Source organism: Clupea harengus, chromosome 13 (genome assembly GCF_900700415.2).
Source record: "Clupea harengus chromosome 13, Ch_v2.0.2, whole genome shotgun sequence".
Classification (NCBI taxonomy): Eukaryota; Metazoa; Chordata; class Actinopteri; order Clupeiformes; family Clupeidae; genus Clupea; species Clupea harengus.
This window is the reverse complement of record NC_045164.1, coordinates 16,763,938-16,783,723: the sequence shown is the minus strand read 5'-3', so window position 1 is coordinate 16,783,723 and position 19,786 is coordinate 16,763,938. Positions and strand designations below refer to the sequence as shown.

Genomic DNA, 19,786 nt, shown 5'->3' with positions numbered 1-19,786 from the left:
CACATGCAAAGTAGGACAACAGCTGTTATTGTCATATACTGGTGAGTTTTGATGAGATTCTCAATGAGACGTGGCTTCAATGTAGTAAGCAACCTTTTCCATGTGGCTTAAATAAGCTTAGCAACTTTCAAGGCTGACTTGGTGAGAGATGTTTTCCATGTCTCACACCAAAATTTTGAGATTTCACAACCCTAGCATATAACGCATTGTCCTTGGTGGTACAGAAGCTATATTTTTTGTAAAGTAGCCTTCTATGTGTTTATACGGCAGAAGCTTTCCTGTCACTGGTGATACTTTTCTTTAACAAATAAATGGAATTTCCCATAAAGTTCATACCAAATCCAGTCAACAGTTTTTCCATGACGGGCAATCTCTCTGACTGCTTTCCACAATCATGAACATGAAGTCTGTTGCACTGCCTTTTATGTAGAAACACTTACAAATCTGCTCCTACAATCTCCCCTTTGCAAAATATCCTGCTGTACACAAAAGCAATCATGGTATGGTTATGCGATACTCACATTTTGTGGCTGCAAACTCACATGAGGTCTCAAGCAGAGTTTATGGCTAGGGTCGTTAACCAAGTAGTTCTTCAAGTTATAGCCTTCCTTGAAATGGACTTGGAGCTTTTCCCTGCGTCGTCTGCGGGAGATCAAAAGTACATCATAAGTTGTACACATACTCATAACAACTTGTAAAGTGAACATAAAACACTGATATTCAATCAATAATCTTGGTCCTTTGCATTTATTTTATTTCTAATAAGCTTTATATTTCTTTTTGTGGGAAATTGTGTTGTGGATAAGGTTTTCAGAGTCTGTACTATACAGTTAACACTATGTATGGCAAAGAGAATGTGGACAATCAATGGCTGCCCTAGCCACATTCATTGCTAACAGGTGCATACAAACATGGCATCTCCACTCTCCTCTCCATTTACAGAATGGCTCACTGAGACGCTATGCTAACTGAGATGCTAACTTTCAATGTGGCACTGACAGAAGATGCCATCTTTCCAGCAAGTCAGTTCAGCACATCGATCAATCAATTCAATTCAATCTTATATAGCGCTTCTCTATATACCCGAAGTCGCTTTACAGAGTCCTGAAGTCATTCATACACAGTCATACCGGTGGTGGTAAGCTACCTCAGTAGCCACAGCTGCCCTGGGGCAGACTGACAGAAGCGTGGCTGCCAATCAGCGCCAATGGCGCCTCCGACGACCACTCATTCATATTCATACGATGCAATGCATGTCTTTATGATGGTGGGGGAAACCGGAGTAAACCCACGCAGGCACGGGGAGAACATGCAAACTCCACACAGAAAGGGCCTGGAACGACCTGGATTCGAACCCAGGGCCTTCATGCTGTGAGGCGACTGTGCTAACCACTGAGCCACCGTGCTGCCCACATGTCTTCTCTGCTAGATTTACTTCTGTCAAAAGTAAGGGCTGTTATCGGGAAGTGGAAAAAAAGGAAGAGCATGTCTAAGAGTGTTATCCCTCCCCCATCCCCCCTTCCTATCTCCACCCGGCCGACCTCAAGCAGATGGGTCCCCCCCTATGCGCCGTGGTTCTGCTTAAGGTTCCTTCCTGACTAACAGGGAGTTTTTTCTTGCCCGTGTTGCCATTGTGCTTGCACTAAGGGGTTTCAGGCTCTGGGCTCTGTAAAGCGCCTAGAGACAATTGTATTGTTATGGCGCTATATAAATAAAATTGAATTGAATTGAATTGTTATATGAACGATGAAGAAAGAAAATGGAATTTTCAGACTCATCCTGGACCATAGAGAAGTGACCAAAATGATTGACAGGCTGGCTTCTTTGGTTAAAAGATCCATCTACAATTTCAACAGTTTGAGTTAAGAGAAAATGGAATTGTTTTGAGAAAGAGTGATCAGTCCCGGACATTTTACAGTTGCTGTAAATAATTCATTCTCATAATTTGATTTAAATATAGTTCTTACCAGATATTGGGTATGCAGGCCCAGACTTATTGGGTACCTTAAGGTTCAAATAATTGGTAATAAAATGTTGTATTTGAAATGCCCAGACTAAGTAAACGTCCTCCTAATTTGGTATTTGTCAGTACCCAGTTATGTGGACCTGCAAACACCTGACACTATCTGAAGACTGCTGTTGGGCAGAGGGTTAGGAATCTGGGTACTGAAGTCTGCCCCTTCTCCCTTGCTGCCCCCCCCCCCCCCCCTCCCTATTAGTAGTTCAGGGAAGCAGTGACATTAGTGCTGAAAGGAAGGGAATAATATCACTGTGTGTGTAGCTCAGCAAAGAAACAATAGTAGAGACATCTAGGTGTTGTAACAAAAAGGTTTTATAACAAAGGCGAAACACTAATTCATATGACATAAAACAGTATTTTGTAAAGTGACCCAAAAATAAATACAACTTACAAAAAATAAACACAATATAAGAAATGGAAACGAAAATACCAAAAGTAATAAAATAGTGTTAATTGGTAAGATTGAGTAGACTTTGCTTAAACCTCCACAGATACTCTCTCCTTAGTGTGATGTAACTGCACACTATGGTACTCAAATGGTGGATTTTTCCTTTTTCTTTAACATCTCAAATTGTAGGCATCTAAAAGTCGAGACTGGAGAATATTCTAAAGAATATATTCAGATGATGTCACCACCTCTGTCTGTACTTGGGTGCTCTGGCTCTTACGATGTGATGTGTCTCGTAGACGTGTGAAAAGTGAATAGAACTGTGTGAGTTTGTGTGTTTTGTAGTTTGTGTTTTGATGTGACGTGACACGTAGACGTGTGAATAGAACTGTGTGAGTTTGTGTGTTTTGTAGTTTGTGTTTTGTAGACTTATGGCTTTTGCTGTTCAGACACTTTTAGAAGAGGACAAACAAGATGTAGGACTTGGAATAGGACTAAACATTGTAAAGAATGGTTATTTGTACATATACTAACTTTTATGTAACTAATCATATATGTACATAGATTACATCTATACTGCAGCTCCAGCTTGAGAGTATAGACTAAGGTGATATCCTAATTCACACACATGTCCACACACACACACACACACACACACACACACACACACACACACACACACACACACACACACACACACCATAATGCCATACTGTGTGTAGTGATGCTGCATACGTACTTGTTTCGGCAGTAGAGGGCCATGCACATGGTGCCCAGTAGGCTGATCCCTGTGGTGATGCAGGTGATGGAAAGCACTTGTCTCTTGTAAACTGCTTTACTCTCTGGAGAGACAAAATCCAATGACAATGACACACCTTAAATCCACACCTGTTTTAGTGGCTCCTGTGAAACTAATGGATTAAATAGAATGAAAGGAGTAAACCACAACTACAATAAAAGTACCACAACAAATCCAGGGAACAATGGAACACCAGGCAGTAATGAAAGGGGCGTGAACAGTGGCACAAGGTATAGATGGCTCTGGCCTACAGCTGGCAGAGCGGGTAATGTCACAGTAGGCTAGCATTTGACAATGCATTTCATTGGGAGAAAAAGAGGATAAAAAACGACAATTAGAAAAATAAGATTTTTTACAAGGCGGTTGCACAGGATCAGGACAGACGTATCAGAGTTGGAGCGGTGTAAATATCTCAAAAGCGCTAGGAGGAGAAGAAGCATCAAAACACGAGTGGAATAAGACTCGATAGTGTGCTTGCTTACAAGCCTGGTTTTGCTTTACATTATTTTATTTTATGACAAATATTTCTAATCTCCCTTTGTCTGTGACCTAACCAAATGTCATTAGCCTTCGAATGCTTTTTGTGGGTCTGCAGTCCTTGTACACATATGCTTTTACTTAAATTGTATTGTTTTGGCACTATATAAATAAAATAAGGTGTGAATTAATTAACCGCAGGGCTGCAGAAATAATGTCCATTCTGTTTGCAGCATTGGACTTTTGATTTCACTAACTAGTAATTTCATTTACTACAAATGATCCAAAAGAGATTGCTATATTGTGTTCAAGTTATGGTGACAGCCATGTCCATAGCCACCTATGCGGTCACAGAGGTCCAGACCTCGGTAATTGTTTTAGATCTAAAAATTAAATTTGAAGCGAAACACGACTGGATACAAAAATGAGCACTTCTCCTCTGAGATGAATGCATACTTAATTGACTTTTAGTGTGAGAGTTGTGACAGGCGGCACGAGGGCAGCCCTTTGGATCATCAGATGCATGCAGCTGGTGGCTTGTTTGTGAACTGGCAGCATACAATTTGGTAAGACAAAGCAATGCACATTATACCATTATCTGTGAGAAACAGAACAGTAACCTGGTACAGCGTCTGGAGTAAAGGCAAATGTATACACCATGCATATGCATAGGCTACTCTGGCCATGATGAAGGCTTATGTCAGGCTTATAATCAATAATAGTATATTACCATCAATAATAGTAGGTATACAAAATTTGGAAATGAATATGACGTTATCGTGTAATGGTGTTACTCTCAAGCATGTTTAATTTATTTTGAATATAGCTAGCTAAGGTTTCAAATAACGTAGCTTCATTATTACGCTTCATATGGTAGACCTTTGTATTTTGATATTTAAAGATTTGAAATTCATAATACAGGTTTTTTCATGTTCAATCCAGTAGAGATGGTGTAGACCTACAAAGATAAAATACAAATAACTCTTTCTCGTAAATAGCAAAATGTCTCTTTCTATGTATGTCATATTTATATGTGTCACCCAGACACACTATTTTTAGGACAGTCTTAAATAAGATGAAATCATATTACGAAAACAGAAAGTTCAAGTATCCCTATGATTCGTAAGACCCGCCTTAAATTAACCCCATACTAATTATCAAGATAAAATACACATACATGATATTTTTTTTATTTAAAAATTTAAATTTCACTTTTAAACACTCGCCGTGGTTCTGGTGTTAAATAGGTTATTGGTTTCCAGGACACCTTGAGCCTGGTGGTTGTATGAAATGTATAAACAGACAGTTATGACCAAAACGCAAAACTTCATCTAGGCTAAGGGCATTTAGGACACACACTGACTCAGTTCACACCTGGTATTAACATGTGTCCTGGGCGATCCGATTGGAAAGCTCTAAGTACGTCAGGTCACACCTTTCATTAAAGTGCATCTCCACATGCATCTCGAGTGACCACTCGTGATCAGATCACACTTCCCCACTCTATATGCAAATAAACACATAAGCCTACATCATTTCCAATTGCAACAGCCAAATGCATTGTTGTTTTTAACCGGCGAAAGGCCGGCCAACAAGCTGCGTGTCTAGACAGCTTATGCTGATCTGGAACCAGTTATGATACTGCATGTGTTATAGCCTACACATGTGCACATGGATGGAGAGATGGAGAGATGGAGGGGGAGGATGAGGAGAGATGGAGAGATGGAGAGATGGAGGGGGAGGACATGTGCACATGTGTGTGAAATAATACTTAAGATTTCTCTTGTGAGCTCACGCACTGTAAAAAGTGTTAACTAGTTGAATACATTCTACCATGGCATTGCAAAACAGTATGACAAGGAGGTCTGGGGTATTGTGAAAGAACTTTCAGCGACCCCCTTTGCAAGAGGTGTTTTATGACAAGATTAGCAGGGTTCCCACTATCATGGAAGATGTGGAAAGGTCATGGAATTTTGAAATCTATTTTTCCAGGCCTGGATGTGATTTTGTTGCACCAAGGCCATTGGAAATGCAAATAAAGTATTTATATCTTGTTGTATATTTTATGGATTTATGCGAGTCAGAAAATCCGATTGCTTCTCCCATTAATCCTAATTAAAACAGTGTGGAAACAGAGAGTGAGGGGAGAAAACACCTTTTATCCAATCTCGTTTCGTTGTCTGTAAAGCTTCAGTTTCAGCTCTGCCCTTAACAGCCTTCATCACCTCATCAGTAATGTAAATAAAATGTAATTTTGGTTGTCAGACACATAGTGATCAAATGATCCTATTTCTTTGAGGCGGGCATAAACTATCGAAAACATCAGTGGCCAAAGCCTTCTCTGAATGTGTCTGATACAACGTGATTGACAGTAAATGCTAGCAATCTTAGGCAGAGTAAGTAATTATTTTCGCCCCGAATGAGGTTTTTTTGACGTTAACAAATACAATTTATAGCCTAGCATTTAACTAGTTTCGTAGTGCCTCTGCTTTCTTGCTTAGTGGGCTGAGTAAAGAAAGAGTAGTTCTACGTTATGACTTATGCAAGATATAGGCTATGGCTTTTAAGTGACCTATGCTAGCAAGTGGGGCGACAGTGGTACATTGGTAGAGAAGTCGTTTGGTAATCAGAAGGTTGCTAGTTCGATTCCCTGTCGAAGCGTCCTTGAGCAAGACACTGAACCCCTAATTGCTCCTGATGTGCAGTGTGCCATCAGTGTAAATGTAAAATGTGTATACATTGTAAGTCACACATATGTAAGTCGCTTTGGATAAAAGCGTCTGCTAAATGTAAGTAGGCTAAACCATGCATTTCTATAGTCCTTTTCCTCTCAAAGTGCTTGGAAAGTGTTTTTGTTGCCACAAATATCTGTATCACTTTATCAGCCCCAACCACATAACCCACGGCCCTCCACTGTAGTCTATTCACAGTTGCCAGTTTGTTCTTTTTCCCCCCATTATATCAGCTAAACTGTCTATAATTCCTAAGACACCAGTTTGATTGGTTTGATCAGTAGGCTAATTTGAAGAGAGATCCAGTTGTGAAGTTGCTATAGCCTTCACTATGTGTATGCCTGGAAATGATCTATTTTTGTCCACTGAATTGGAAATGTTTGTATTCTACATATTCAAATGCCCAGTGAAATGAATTATGTTACTCTTCCATGGATAATATTGAATTTTGCAAATACTGTATCTGCAGCGTGATCCAGTTTTGACTTCAATTTAACATAGCCTAACTAGCCTATTAGAAAAGAAATGATTAGGTTGTTGTTTAATTTTCATTCAATAATTAGGCCTAACATGTGGACTAATGGAGGTAATTTTGTGTACGTTTAAATTGTGAAGTGTCATTAAGTGTCCTTGACAATTCATGGAAATGTTTTGAAATGTTGTCAATGAAAATGAGATGGAACACTGATTATGATCAGACTGGTCCAGTACAGTACAGTAGGCATAGACTGTTCTGACACGTTCAACGTGTTATGGGCAACTTCAATACTTGTGATGATAGTAACGATAGGCTTTTTGTGTTCGGTGTAAGATATGTTCGGTGTAAGATATATTACTTGTTAAAACAGAGTTGGAGATCAAATGTAGGCTAATGGTGCCACTGTTTTGACCGGTATGCTAATGGCTTGCAAGCCAGAAAAATACTCGTACTCGTGTGTAACCTCCATGCATTGTTGTTTAGACACTTTAAAAGTCTTCATATAGAGAAGCAGTGAGAACAGAGTTGTTTAGACATTTTAAATGTCTTCATATAGAGACGCAGTGAGAACAGAGTTGTTAGGCAGTCTTCTTAGCCTAATATCTCTGGCCTAAAATCTTGCAAACGAATCAGTAACACAGATATGCTATAGACAATTATGACAAACAAGAAATAACATTAATATGGTCATGCTGTCACAGTCAGTCAAAGCCCACACACCCATTCTCAGCCCGTTCTCAAAGCTATCGTCGGTTGTCATCAACTCTGCTTGCCTATACATAAGTCACCACACGCCACTGGACAATTTTGTGTACAGTCCTCCTGAACATGATTCACTTTTACAGATTATACATATCCCAGCAGAAAAAGTATGTGAATAGATTAATAATAGAGTTTGTATTCATTTTATAAAACACTCACCCATGAACTCAATGCCCAAATGTTCAGCTGCACAAAGGAAGACAATGGAGAAGGCGAGAGACAAAGAGAAAAGAGAATCATTACAAACACTGCACTTTAGCCATTTGTTGTAGTATAAACGCATGTTTATCAGTTAAGAACATGATGCATTAGGCACTATGCCTATAGACTGAACTAGCCGCACTGCTTACGTGTGTCAGTTCAAAGTCTTCCCTCAAGATATACAGTCATCGCCAAAAATGTTGGCAATGACACAAATGTTGTGTTTCGCAAACTTTGCAGCTTCAGTTTTCACATTGTATCTAGATTATTGTGCAGAATGATCAGATGCATTTTAATTAATTGCAAACAGCTTCATTGCCATGAAAAATAACTTGAAAAAAATTGCACAAAAATGAATTTTCACTGTATTTTGGCTGCTACGAATATTTTGCACCTGAAAGAACGATTTACCAGATCATCAACAACTTCAAGGAGAGAGGTTCAACTGTGGTGAAGAAGGCTTCAAGACGTCCAAGAGGACCCGAGGAGTCAGCTACGGAATGGTGTCACCACCAGTGCAGAGCTCAATATTGGCAGCAGGTGGGTGTGAGTGCATCTGCACGCACAGTGAGGGAGAAAACGTTTGGACAACGGCCTGGTGTCAAGAAGGGCAGCAAAAAAGCCACTTCTCTCCAAGAAAAACATCAAGGACAGACTGGAATTCTGCAGGAAGAACAAGGATTGGACAGCAGAAGACATGAGTCCTGTGTCGTGCCAACAGTGGAGCATCCTGAGACCATCTATGTGTGAGGTTGCTTCTCATTCAAGGGAGTGGGCTCACTCACGATTCTGTCCAAAAACGAGCAACTAAGAATCCAGGAGCAATTTGATGACGATACATTTTCCAGCATGATGGAGCACACCTTAACGAACAGGCTCGGAGACCATTACATTGACATTTTGGATCCGTGGCCAGGAAACTCCCAGATCTTAATCCCATCGAGAACCTGCGCTCAATCCTCAAAAAGCGGGTGGACAAGCAGAAGCCCACACATTATGATCAACTCTGAGCACTAATAAGGCAAGAATGGATCGTCGCCATCAGGCAGGATTTGGCCAAGAAGCTGATACCCAGCATGCCAGAGCGAATTGCAGAAGTTATAAAGAAGAAGGGTCAACACTGTAAATATTCACTCTTTGTAAAATTTGATGTATTTGCCAATAAAAGCCATTGAAACTTATGAAATGCTTATAATTGTTCTTCAGTATACTATAGAAAACTTATGGAAAAATTATCTAAAAATACTGAAGCGGCCAAGTTTGCGAAACACAACATTTGTGTCACTGCCAAAACTTTTAACAAAGACTGCACAGCAAAAGTGTGGGCACCCCAAAGCAAAATATGCATTTTGTTACTTTTTATTTCATGAATTTTAAAATCTATCAGAGATTTTAAAATAGATTTTGAACTAGCCTTAATCATCTCATTAACTTTATTTTCCTTATCTCTGGAGCCCTAGCCTAGGCCAAATTATAGACATTTAAGCAGACATCCAATAACTGATGTGGAATTCTCTGACAGACGAAATTCATTTTTTATTAAAGTTTTATTTCATGCTTTTAAAAAAGATCCTGGTATTGCAAAATTCAAAAACAAAAATAATGCAGAGGCTATACTTCCTGTGAGGCAATTAGTTAACATTTGGCTAGCTTAGCTGCACTTTAGAACTGGACTAATTAAACTGGAAGTTTCAGCTTGGGTTCAGCTGATACACTGCTATACCATCTACAAACCAGAACTACGCTACCCAGACCATAACATGATTCAAGAATGCCACTTAAAGCAACAGTATGGAGTTTTGTTCTAAAACTAGTGAACTAACTACCTACAAGGTATGCAGAAGCCTTACAAACACCAACATGTGAATGGTCGGCACTAATAAAAGCATACTAGCGTGTTAACTAGGGTCTTTTGGTGATAGAGTTGCCATTGTTGTGCTATGAAAATTATTCTTATAATTTCATGGGGTGGTCCAACCCGGAATTACATAGGACATATCCTGGATGGCTAATAGGAACACCAGGTGTGTAAATCTGTCCTCCACATGAACATGTCCCATCAACAGGTGTGTATATCTGTCATTCACATGAACATGTCCCATCAAATGGATTTGAAGAACTAGTTGCTTATAAAAACTTTCCTCAAAAAGTGGCAACTGTTGCATAGTGTTGCTTTAATGATATCATTAACGAAGACAGATCCACCAACATCGCATCGCATCCGCCAACAAATGTAATAGTTTTTGTTGATGAAGCATATAACTGTTACTGTCGTGTCGTGTTGGTTATCCACAATCTGTTCATTAGGAATCATTGGGGGCCAAGCAAATTGTAAAGAGACGAGAGAGAAAATGCCGTTGTTGCTGCTGGATTTCCAACTACCTGCAGTAACCTAACCCCAACGTTTGTATGCCAAGTTGGAACTTGACGTGAAGCCAAGTACTTTTCTATGACTTGAATCTTTGGTGTGGATTTTAGTGTACGCACATTCTATAAATGAGGGCCCGGGTTTGAGTTATTACTCATAAAAAGTGACCTCTAGTCGTTGTTATGAGACTTCCTGAAGACACAGCAACTGAAATCCAACTAAACCTGAAGTATCGGTTGAACTACTGGTGCTGATGATACAGTAAAAGGGCTTAAGAAGTGACTCCGCAACATGCACATTTAAAACTCTTTTAAACTCTAAAACGCAGCTAAGCTAACAACAAAGCCATTGCCCCAACGTGTTTAGTTTTCGTTTGTTAACTCACACTTATCCTTTGTTTTGTCTGCAGCTAGATATTCTACTCTCAGTCAATCCAATCGTTTACTCTTCAATTTGTAGTCGTCTCCTCTCAAAAGTCATCATTTGCAATATAGGTCTATGCTAAAACAGGAAACAGCAAATCCTCGGCTTCCTCCTTGTTATTTGGTTCTTTATTTGCTTTTATTGCCTTCAGAATTGACTTTGCGATGCAGATGCCATTTTCCTGGCTACACTATTGCATCAACTCATGGGTCTGGTGGTGTTGCACCACAGAAAGACAGAAAAAGTCTTAAAGTGGAGAAGGTTATTCCTCTTAAAGTAGAGAAGGTTATTCCTATTCCTAGGTTTGTGCCATCTTGAAGTCCCTCAAGTTCTGCTGTTAGAAAATCGCCTTATGTAACTAAATGAGTAAGTAAGTAAGTAAATTAGTATGAATAAATTAACTTACTTGGATCTGACAAGATTGAATCTGTTTTGGGGAGAAACTGGTCACAGCGTATACCCTGGAATCCTTCTTTACATCTGTAAACAGACAAAAGATTAATTGGGCAAATAGTATGCTTCTCTTTAACAAAAGCTCTTAATGCCAGAACTGGTCATAAAACACATAAGGAGTTAAGGTAACACCTAGCTGTCATTTTTTAAATGATTTTCATTAGTCACAATACAGAAATCAATACAGAAATCTTAAACCCCTCTGAATTACCTGCAATGTTTATGTGACCCGCTCAGAGTCTCAATGACAAAACACTCTCCATCATTCAGGCAGTACGTCAGGTCTTTCTCATGGCATTGTTTGAAGTGCTCGGAGCGCAGAGGGGGCAGAGTCGGTGATGCTGTTGGTTAGAAAAATTGTGAGAAAAAAGGACATTTTTATGAATGTAGGAATTCAGGAGTACAATGTCAGTCATTGGACACTACTTTGAGAATACATATAGAATAATGTATGTGTATACATTATAAAAGCATAACAATAACCACACAACAACACTGCAAAAATTGAAATCTTAGTAAGATGAAATATCTTAAATCAAGGCAATAGATGTTTGTTTTTTTGTGTGACAAGATATTTCTTCTTACCAGGCATTTTTTATGTTAGAGCATTTCGCTTGCTTCAAGCGTTTCAGTCCTTAATTATCTTAATAAGGTATTACAACTTGTTACTGAGATTTAATTACTGGTTCTGAGCAAGTTAATTATTGAAACTAGTTTGATCACCACCGACAAAAACACAAAAATGCTTTGTGAAAGTCTGAATCAAGACAAATGTACTGAGCAGATATATTTGGGTTATTTTTATAAAAAATCTTGGTAAGTCATATTTTTCTGTTCTGTTGGCAGATCATTTTGCTTATTTTAAGTAATATATCCCCCATTTAATTCCTTTTTTCCCTTGTTTTTGAAAGCTGAAATTTTTGCAGTAAACAGTACAGGTTGAACTAAGTGTAATCACACCACAAAACTATATGCAGAAGTTATGGTATTCTACTAGTATCTCTAATCATTGTGTGCAGGAAGATCATTCCCATTCAGTTTTGGGCAAACACATGCAGAGTATACATGAGTTAATTTGGATGGATTTTACCAACAGCAGAAAACACCTGACTGGAAGGTTTACGCATCGCAGAAGTTTATGGGATGGCATAATGCATTGGAATGGTAAATATTGAATTCCATTAAATGATTATTTTATCTACAATATTACCAAGTCCTATAATACAATTGTTTGACATTTAAATTCAGACAAGCAGTTTATTAATACAGTGAACAGTAATCTTAACTGTTACAAGTATCAGCCAAACAGATTGGATGCCAACTAAATGAACTTGACTGACCAAACCTGAATGCATGGTGATAAAAAGAACATGAAACCAAAGCCAAGATGAGTGATGGAAAGATGGGCTGAGGGAGAGATTATGTAACTTAGAGTGACAGAAAGACAGCAGAAGAGCATGGGACAGGTACAGAACATATCTAAAAAACAAGGAAACTCCACGGTGCTTCCAAACATTTGATATGTATTGTGTATGTCACCAGAGTAGCTATTAATGCGACTCAAAAAAGAGCAGAGCACTAGATGACGAGTGCACCATCAATTCCAAAAGTTACCCTTTCAAAATGACTATGGAAACTTTCCGGCACTTCAGCAGAAATTTACCAGAAACTTTCTAACACTAGACTTTGCACCACACGGCGCATGTAAGTTCATTCATAACCACTCTAATCATGTAACACATTGCACTGGATTACCACTGGTATATTTGGCCTCATTACGGGACCTTTGGCTCATTCCTCAACGGAACAGACACAGCAGCAGGGTTGAATCACATTTAAATAACAAAATGAACTAGCAAGTAAACACTGAAATACTGTGTTGCTTACAGTCAAAAAGAACATAAGACACAATCATTTCAATGTAAATACATATATTGACTTGCACCTCATCAAGTGCCAGAATGTCATAACATTTCAGCAAAGCTCAAATGTTTTGGTTTCAATACTTATTCAAATAAGATTTTTTAGAATCGAATATGTAGCCTATCGTATGTTGTATCGTGAATCATATGCATGTTTGGGCATTTTACACTCTAGTCCGTAATCATTTCTCAATAATGTAGGCCTACGTAAGATGGGCTATATCGATCTCAATCAAAATAACGTTAGATTGTCATGGAATCTAATTGAACAAAACTCTTTCTTTTTTTTACAGGCTCAAAATCACATTGGCTACCCTATTGTGGTAGCCAGGGATGTGGTAGGGCATTTTAATACAGGTCCGACCATGCCCGTATTAAGACTTCATGGTGCCCCTGGGCAACAGTGACTCTCTGGTGCCCACCTACCCCCACCCCGCAGAACACAAACCATACCTATCCACCGGGGTAGTAATTTGAGTAGAAATACTTTCTTACTGTACTCAAGTATTTCTGAGTATCTGTACTTTACTTGATTGTTTTTTTATACATACTTTTTGCTTAATACTGCTCCACTACATTTTCCATACATTGATGTAACCTATGTAAAGAATAATGCACTGGGAGCAAGACAGTTGTAGGAAAATAACCGTTCGACACGTTTACCCCCCTGAAGTGCGGTTATTTTCCATAACTCACTTGCTCCCAGTGCATTATCCCGCTTATAGCAAACTTGCCAAAGTAATGAATGCATATGCTGTAAATTATGTTTAATGTAAACTTATGTTATTAGAAATCATAATCATACAGTGCAGAACTATTGTTTTATCTTTTGTTGACCTTAATGAAATATCATTACTAATCTCAACAGGTATATTATTCGTCTAAATCATAATAAAGTTTATACTTTTACTTTTGGTACTTAAGTAGGATATACAGGATATACAGTACACATCTGCTATAATCTACACAGAAAAGGAGAACATGGGCACATGTACAAAACAAATCAAGCTTTATTTATTTAATCGAACTCGCCCAAAAAACAAGTCAGAAGCCTGCCAAGTAGCCTACATCTTTCAACCAGTATGTGGCGACATTAATAGCACTTTCTTAACAATGCATAGTAAAGTTGTCAATCTTCTTTGCAATTATAGCACACCAATCAATGAAATCTGACATTACAAAAAGCAATCCAACGTTAGTTGGATTCAGTTATCATTAAACCAACTCACAGCACCGCGAATAAGCTTTGCAGTTCACAAAGCTTTCCAAAACTTAAATAGCTAACAAGAAGTGATGACGGCTATCAAAAACATCGGCGAGGTTATGCATTTAGTGACACCCACGTACACTGCTCAAACCTTTGCAAGCGCAGTCTACTAACGAACTATCATTTCAGAACCATTGGAAGCAGACAGCACACACACACTTTGCCTTCTGAAAAACACAGATTTACACGGTTCAAACCTTTGCAACCGCATTTTTTAAAAAGTTGCCGCATTTCTACACTCTTTAACTTTTTTCAACTGTCGTTTTGCATTACCGCTGCCGCTTCATCTTGATCGTTCTGTTCGTGCCTCTTTCGCTGAGTTTGTGCATTGTGTTTGGAACGTCAAATTGTGCTGACGTGGGGTCAGAATGAAAAAAATATAATTTTTTTAAAATAAAAAATACATCGGTTGCTTGGTGCCCCTGGAGTCTTGGTGCCCCTGGGCAGTTGCCCATATGGTTAATCCGGCCATGGGTCCGACAAGCTATAATTATGTTTCAGTGAATGTAATTGTTTGGAACAGCAGAAGGAGTGCTAAAGTTTATTTCTTGTAAAACTGTCCAGAACCCAAGGCGATTTTACCATTTTTTTTACATTGTAATCTCGTCTGACACATTCAGTTTAAAAGGATTACTCGACAATGCTATTGATTGGCTTTAACCAAGCCAGCCCGCTTAGTACCTTTGACCACACCGTTACCACTCGCTTTACCGTGCAAAACTGCGCGTGTACTGCTGTTTCTGCCTGCCAAACTAGGGCCCCAGGTGTCCAATACATTGTAAGGTGGAGCCAACATGGATTGCATTCCCCCCCCCCCCTTATCCCACAGATGCTTCACTAGATACCATTGTACGTCGCTTTGGACAAAAGCGTCTGCTAAATGACTAAATGTAAAAAATGTAAATGTAGATTGAAAACAAAATTAGAAGCTATGTTTGCATGGGTAATGTTAGCTGACCAACAGCTAGTAAAGCTAGGATCAACACTTGTATAAAGACAATGTAGTCCACCAATATTGTTGTTATGCTTGCAGCTAACGTTGCATGCAAAAACGGTGTTGCATGCAAACATGTCAATTTTTTTTTTTCTAAAAGAGTTAAAGGCTGTCGGTTCTTTGACACCTTTAAAGATAAAAAAAGAAAGTTATTTTCGTTCACTCATCATTCATAGCTGGATTTTTTTTTGGTTTAGGTAGGCTACCTTGAAAGTGCTAAATGGGTGCTTGAATTTTACTCTGTAAATATAAAAAAAAGTAAAGCTGTCAAAACCTTGATTACATTTTTTTTATGAAATAATGTATTGGTTGTGTATCTTTTTATAACATTGACATATAACATTGACCATTGCGGCATTGTATTGTGGCATACAAGGTTATTAATCTAGCATACTTACTTACACAAGACAAATCCATTCAAGCTTCAATGGTCTATTTATACCAGAAATGTTCTTGAAATAGAGTAAGTGCCTTTTGGAAAAAAGGTGTCGCCTCTGGACCAGTGGTGAGTAAAAATCTCCCTACTACCCTGACTTGCATTTGTATAGCTCACAGCCTGTGCATTTGAATGAAGAAGCCTCCCCTAGACCGAGGAGCTGGCTGCTCAACTACCAAGAGACCACAGACAGAATTTCGAGGGTGGTGTGTTCAGTGAAGTTCGAGGGTGGTGTTCAGTGAAGTTCGAGGGTGGTTGGGCAGCAAAAAGACGGGGACTACTCAGTGACTAATTTCTAGCCCTTGAAGTACAAAGTGGCTGGACGGTAGCTGGTAAGTATGCTAACTTTAGTAGATCTTTAGTAGACAGAGTACATAGCTGTTTTTGACATTATGGCATTTGACATTCTGTTGCAAATTTTTTAAAAAAAGATGATGAAAAAAAAAAATTTTGTTAAAAAAAGATATATGTGTGGACTGTGCAATCAAAAGTCAAACCTATTCAATAATTGTCTGTTTGCACGTCACTTGGGGAGCACACTCTGGGTTTGATATGACCAGGAGAGAGCACACTCTGGGTTTGTCATGCAGCCAAACTTTGCTTATTTGTAATGTGCTTTCCTGATGCATAGCATTAAACCAGACAAATGTATTGGACCTGTTATCTAACCGTTTACTTGTCATTACTGAAGAAATGTCTATGGCAGGACGTATGGTTAATGTTTTATCCCCCAGATCTAACCCTATATTCTACATGTTGATGTAAACCTCTTAGAAATAAAATAACAACAGCTGATCAATGGACCCACATCAGCAGGTCCTCAGGATCATGTTTTCTTATTGGGACTTACACAAAGAGGTTAGGATTCAGATATAGTGGGTGAATTGTTCTCCTAGTGTATCCTAGACATGGTGAATAAAACTAAAATCAAACTGACTTTGAAGAGCTATTCACTGAATTTGACAAAAACTGTACTGGATCAGAATTGCGGACTGCACCTTTAATTGCCCATGACAGATTTTTAAAGCTTAAATGAGAAAATAAAGATGCAGTCTGCAATTCTGCCAAAAAGGTTGTTGATATTTGAGCTCAATAGGCAATCAAATTGCTTACAGTGCTCACCTTCAATCTTTTACCTTATTGATTGATATTCCCAATAAGTCAAGGTAATACGTAGGAAAGTAAAATATCTGAAAACATATTTAGGTTGGCTTAATGGGAACACTTACACACGTACACACACATTAAAATACATCTTGTTGAGTGTTGGGTTGAGACACAAAATTATATAAAATAGCATGTGAAATTGAGCTATACATGTTTGTGCAATGGATTCATCAATGTTGCTGAGTTTTCATTGTGTAAATGTGATGCAGGATCAGACTGTTGTTCATGTGTAAATGTGATGCAGGATCAGACTGTTGTTAATGTGTAAATGTGATGCAGGATCAGACTGTTGTTGATGCACACCTCTCTAGCTGGAGCTGTTTTAATGCTGAAGGCCGAACTACTGCTCCTGTCCAAGTCTGCCTTGTTGCTCCGTGGTAAGTAAAAAAGGGCAGATGCTGGCACAGCAGGCAGTGCTAGCATGAACACAACACATGTATGTCCCACATACTACATTTGTACACACAGAGTTGTAGGCCTTCATCGTCTCTATACCTGCACATTTACCTCATGATAACGGTCCATCTATTGTTGTCTGTCTATCTACCAATGAACGTGTCCATCTTCTGGTTAAAGCAGCAGCCTATTTGGACTGTTATCCCAGCTGTGAGTGATATGAAGGCTCGAGGCTGCTCTGTCTCTGTAACAGCTCTAATTTTAGCTCTGCTGCAATGCAGGTGACACCACAGGAAGAGTGCCAGAACAAAGCATGAAGATGCACATTTAGGACTTAAACAGTGTGTTTTAAAAAAAACATAATATTCATTTATATATTATATATTATTTACTATTAACTACAGCACTTGTTCAACACAAGCAGTAGATCATTTGTCTTAAATATATTTATATTTCAATTTGTTTTAGCCATCTTCAGTATTCCTATTTATTTAGTAAGTTAGGTAAATGACAACCCAACCCTCCCCCCACCCGACCCTCTCTCTCTCTCTCTCTCTCTCTCTCTCTATCTCTCTCTCTCTCTGTTTTATCACATGGCTCCCTTTTGCAGGATTCTGCTTGATATATCTGATTACCTTATTTATAAGCATCTAATCCAGTAGAAAAATGTGCAGCATTTTCACTGTATATATTAAAAGGCAAGGATGTAAACTTTAAAGGTACACGTTGCTATAGAAGTGATCTAATACAAGCATTTCAAAAACTGTTTGGTAAGCTCCAGGCCTCCATGTGTCTCCCGCTGTCACTCAAGGGTGATTACAAAGCCAACACAGATCATTTTCAAAGTTTTCAAAGTGAGTTTCAGGTTATGAGTTGAGGTTCTGGATCTACGGAACCCAACACTAAGAATCTGTGCCTAGCAGTGACTCACTCTGTGTCTGAAACTGCCTCACAGATGTATGTAAAAGCATTCACTGCTCACACAGGGACTACGCAACAATTCCATACAAACCCCCCATGCATTCCAAACTAAGAAAGTGCTAGGAGCAGTCCAAACAAACCACAGGGGAGGGAGCACCATAGTCTTTCATTTTAAATACAATTATATCGCCCAAGACACCAGTTAGCGTACTAGCAAGCCTCTATCAGTTCAAGCTGTGTTGTTGGTGATGTTCGCAAGGTTTGTGCTGCCTTTTAGGTAGTTAGCATGCTTTAAATTATGAATGTATAATGACAAGCAGACAATGCGTGATGGAAGCTGAACTTTGACCCCTTGGCAATTTTGAAAGTATTACAAATACGAAATAAAAATTCAACTTCAAATGGTGTATAAAATCCCAAAATGCATCTGTTCTACATTTAACCAAGTATTTTTTTAAAATCTTTCAAATGTAGGATGTTTTTAGAACATGCTCAGCAAGCTCATGCTCTACAACATGATCTGATCAAAGCTTAGAATGAGCTGTTGTTCCTTCGTTCATTTGGGACCTTCAACTCATGAGGTTAAATAATGTTACATGACGTCATGTGGCCATGTTTACATTTTCTAAACAGAGATTACTGATGCAGAGAATTAATTAAGGGGGTGAACAAAGGTTGTCCCAAAAGAAGAGCAATGCCAGCCAAAAGCCAATAAATAAATGAAGAAAACATCAACTGCTAGCCCGTAGCTAGTTGGCATTATTGCGATATATAGCCAACTGGCAAAGTGCACCTTTATTATGTTGTAATAGGAAGGCTACCCCTCTGGCCCCAAGGGAGGCTTAATAGAATCCTGGCCTTTAAAATACTCAGATCTGCAGCACTAACGCACTAGTATACATCTACTAGAATCATCTTCCTCATGACGTATACATCATCATCATCATCTTCCTCATGATGTATACATCTTCATCATCATCATCTTCCTCATGATGTATACATCATCATCATCTTCCTCATGATGTATACATCATCATCATCATCTTCCTCATCATCATCGTCATCATCATCATCTTCATCATCGTGCTCCTGACACTTCAGCCATGTTAGCTTCTGCTTGCCCCTACGCCACTCCCTTTGGTTCGTGTTCTCTTGCCGTCACATGTGTGTCCTTCTCAACATGGCCGACCACTTCTTCTACCTGTGTCCTTCTCAACATGGCCAACCGCTTCTTCTACCTGCACACCGTCACATGTGTGTCCTTCTCAACATGGCCGACCACTTCTTCTACCTTCTCAACATGGCCGACCACTTCTTCTACCTGCACACCCTGCACGATAGTATGAGCAAAGGCAGATGCTGCTGCTGCTCCAGAAGGTCGCTTCCAATCAGTGTAATTGCAAATGACTGATGTGCAGCAGTCCCACACATTTTGTTTACGTTCTCTGTAAAGAGTCAAACAGTCAGATTGTACCCCTTCAGTTACTGGGTTACAGCTAGAGGAGAGGTGGAATAGGATGAATATCCAGTCTCTGATGACTGAAAATCACACATGACTCAGTTGAATATCATCACAATGACC

General features: G+C 39.0%; 1 protein-coding gene across 2 annotated transcripts in view; it reads right to left on the bottom strand.

The window, feature by feature from the left end:
- Positions 1 to 19,786, bottom strand: part of LOC105892721 (pro-neuregulin-3, membrane-bound isoform) — a 56,164-nt gene that overhangs the window by 20,140 nt on the left and 16,238 nt on the right. The window contains exons 2-6 of one of the 2 annotated variants that reach the window (XM_012819028.3): positions 11,313 to 11,442; positions 11,055 to 11,128; positions 7,816 to 7,842; positions 3,148 to 3,250; positions 522 to 642 (exon numbers count right to left, since the gene is read on the bottom strand). In XM_012819028.3, coding sequence (XP_012674482.2) covers positions 522 to 642; positions 3,148 to 3,250; positions 7,816 to 7,842; positions 11,055 to 11,128; positions 11,313 to 11,442 — 455 coding nt within the window. The remainder of the gene's footprint in view (positions 1 to 521; positions 643 to 3,147; positions 3,251 to 7,815; positions 7,843 to 11,054; positions 11,129 to 11,312; positions 11,443 to 19,786) is intronic. The other variant, XM_031578802.2, reaches the window with a different exon arrangement.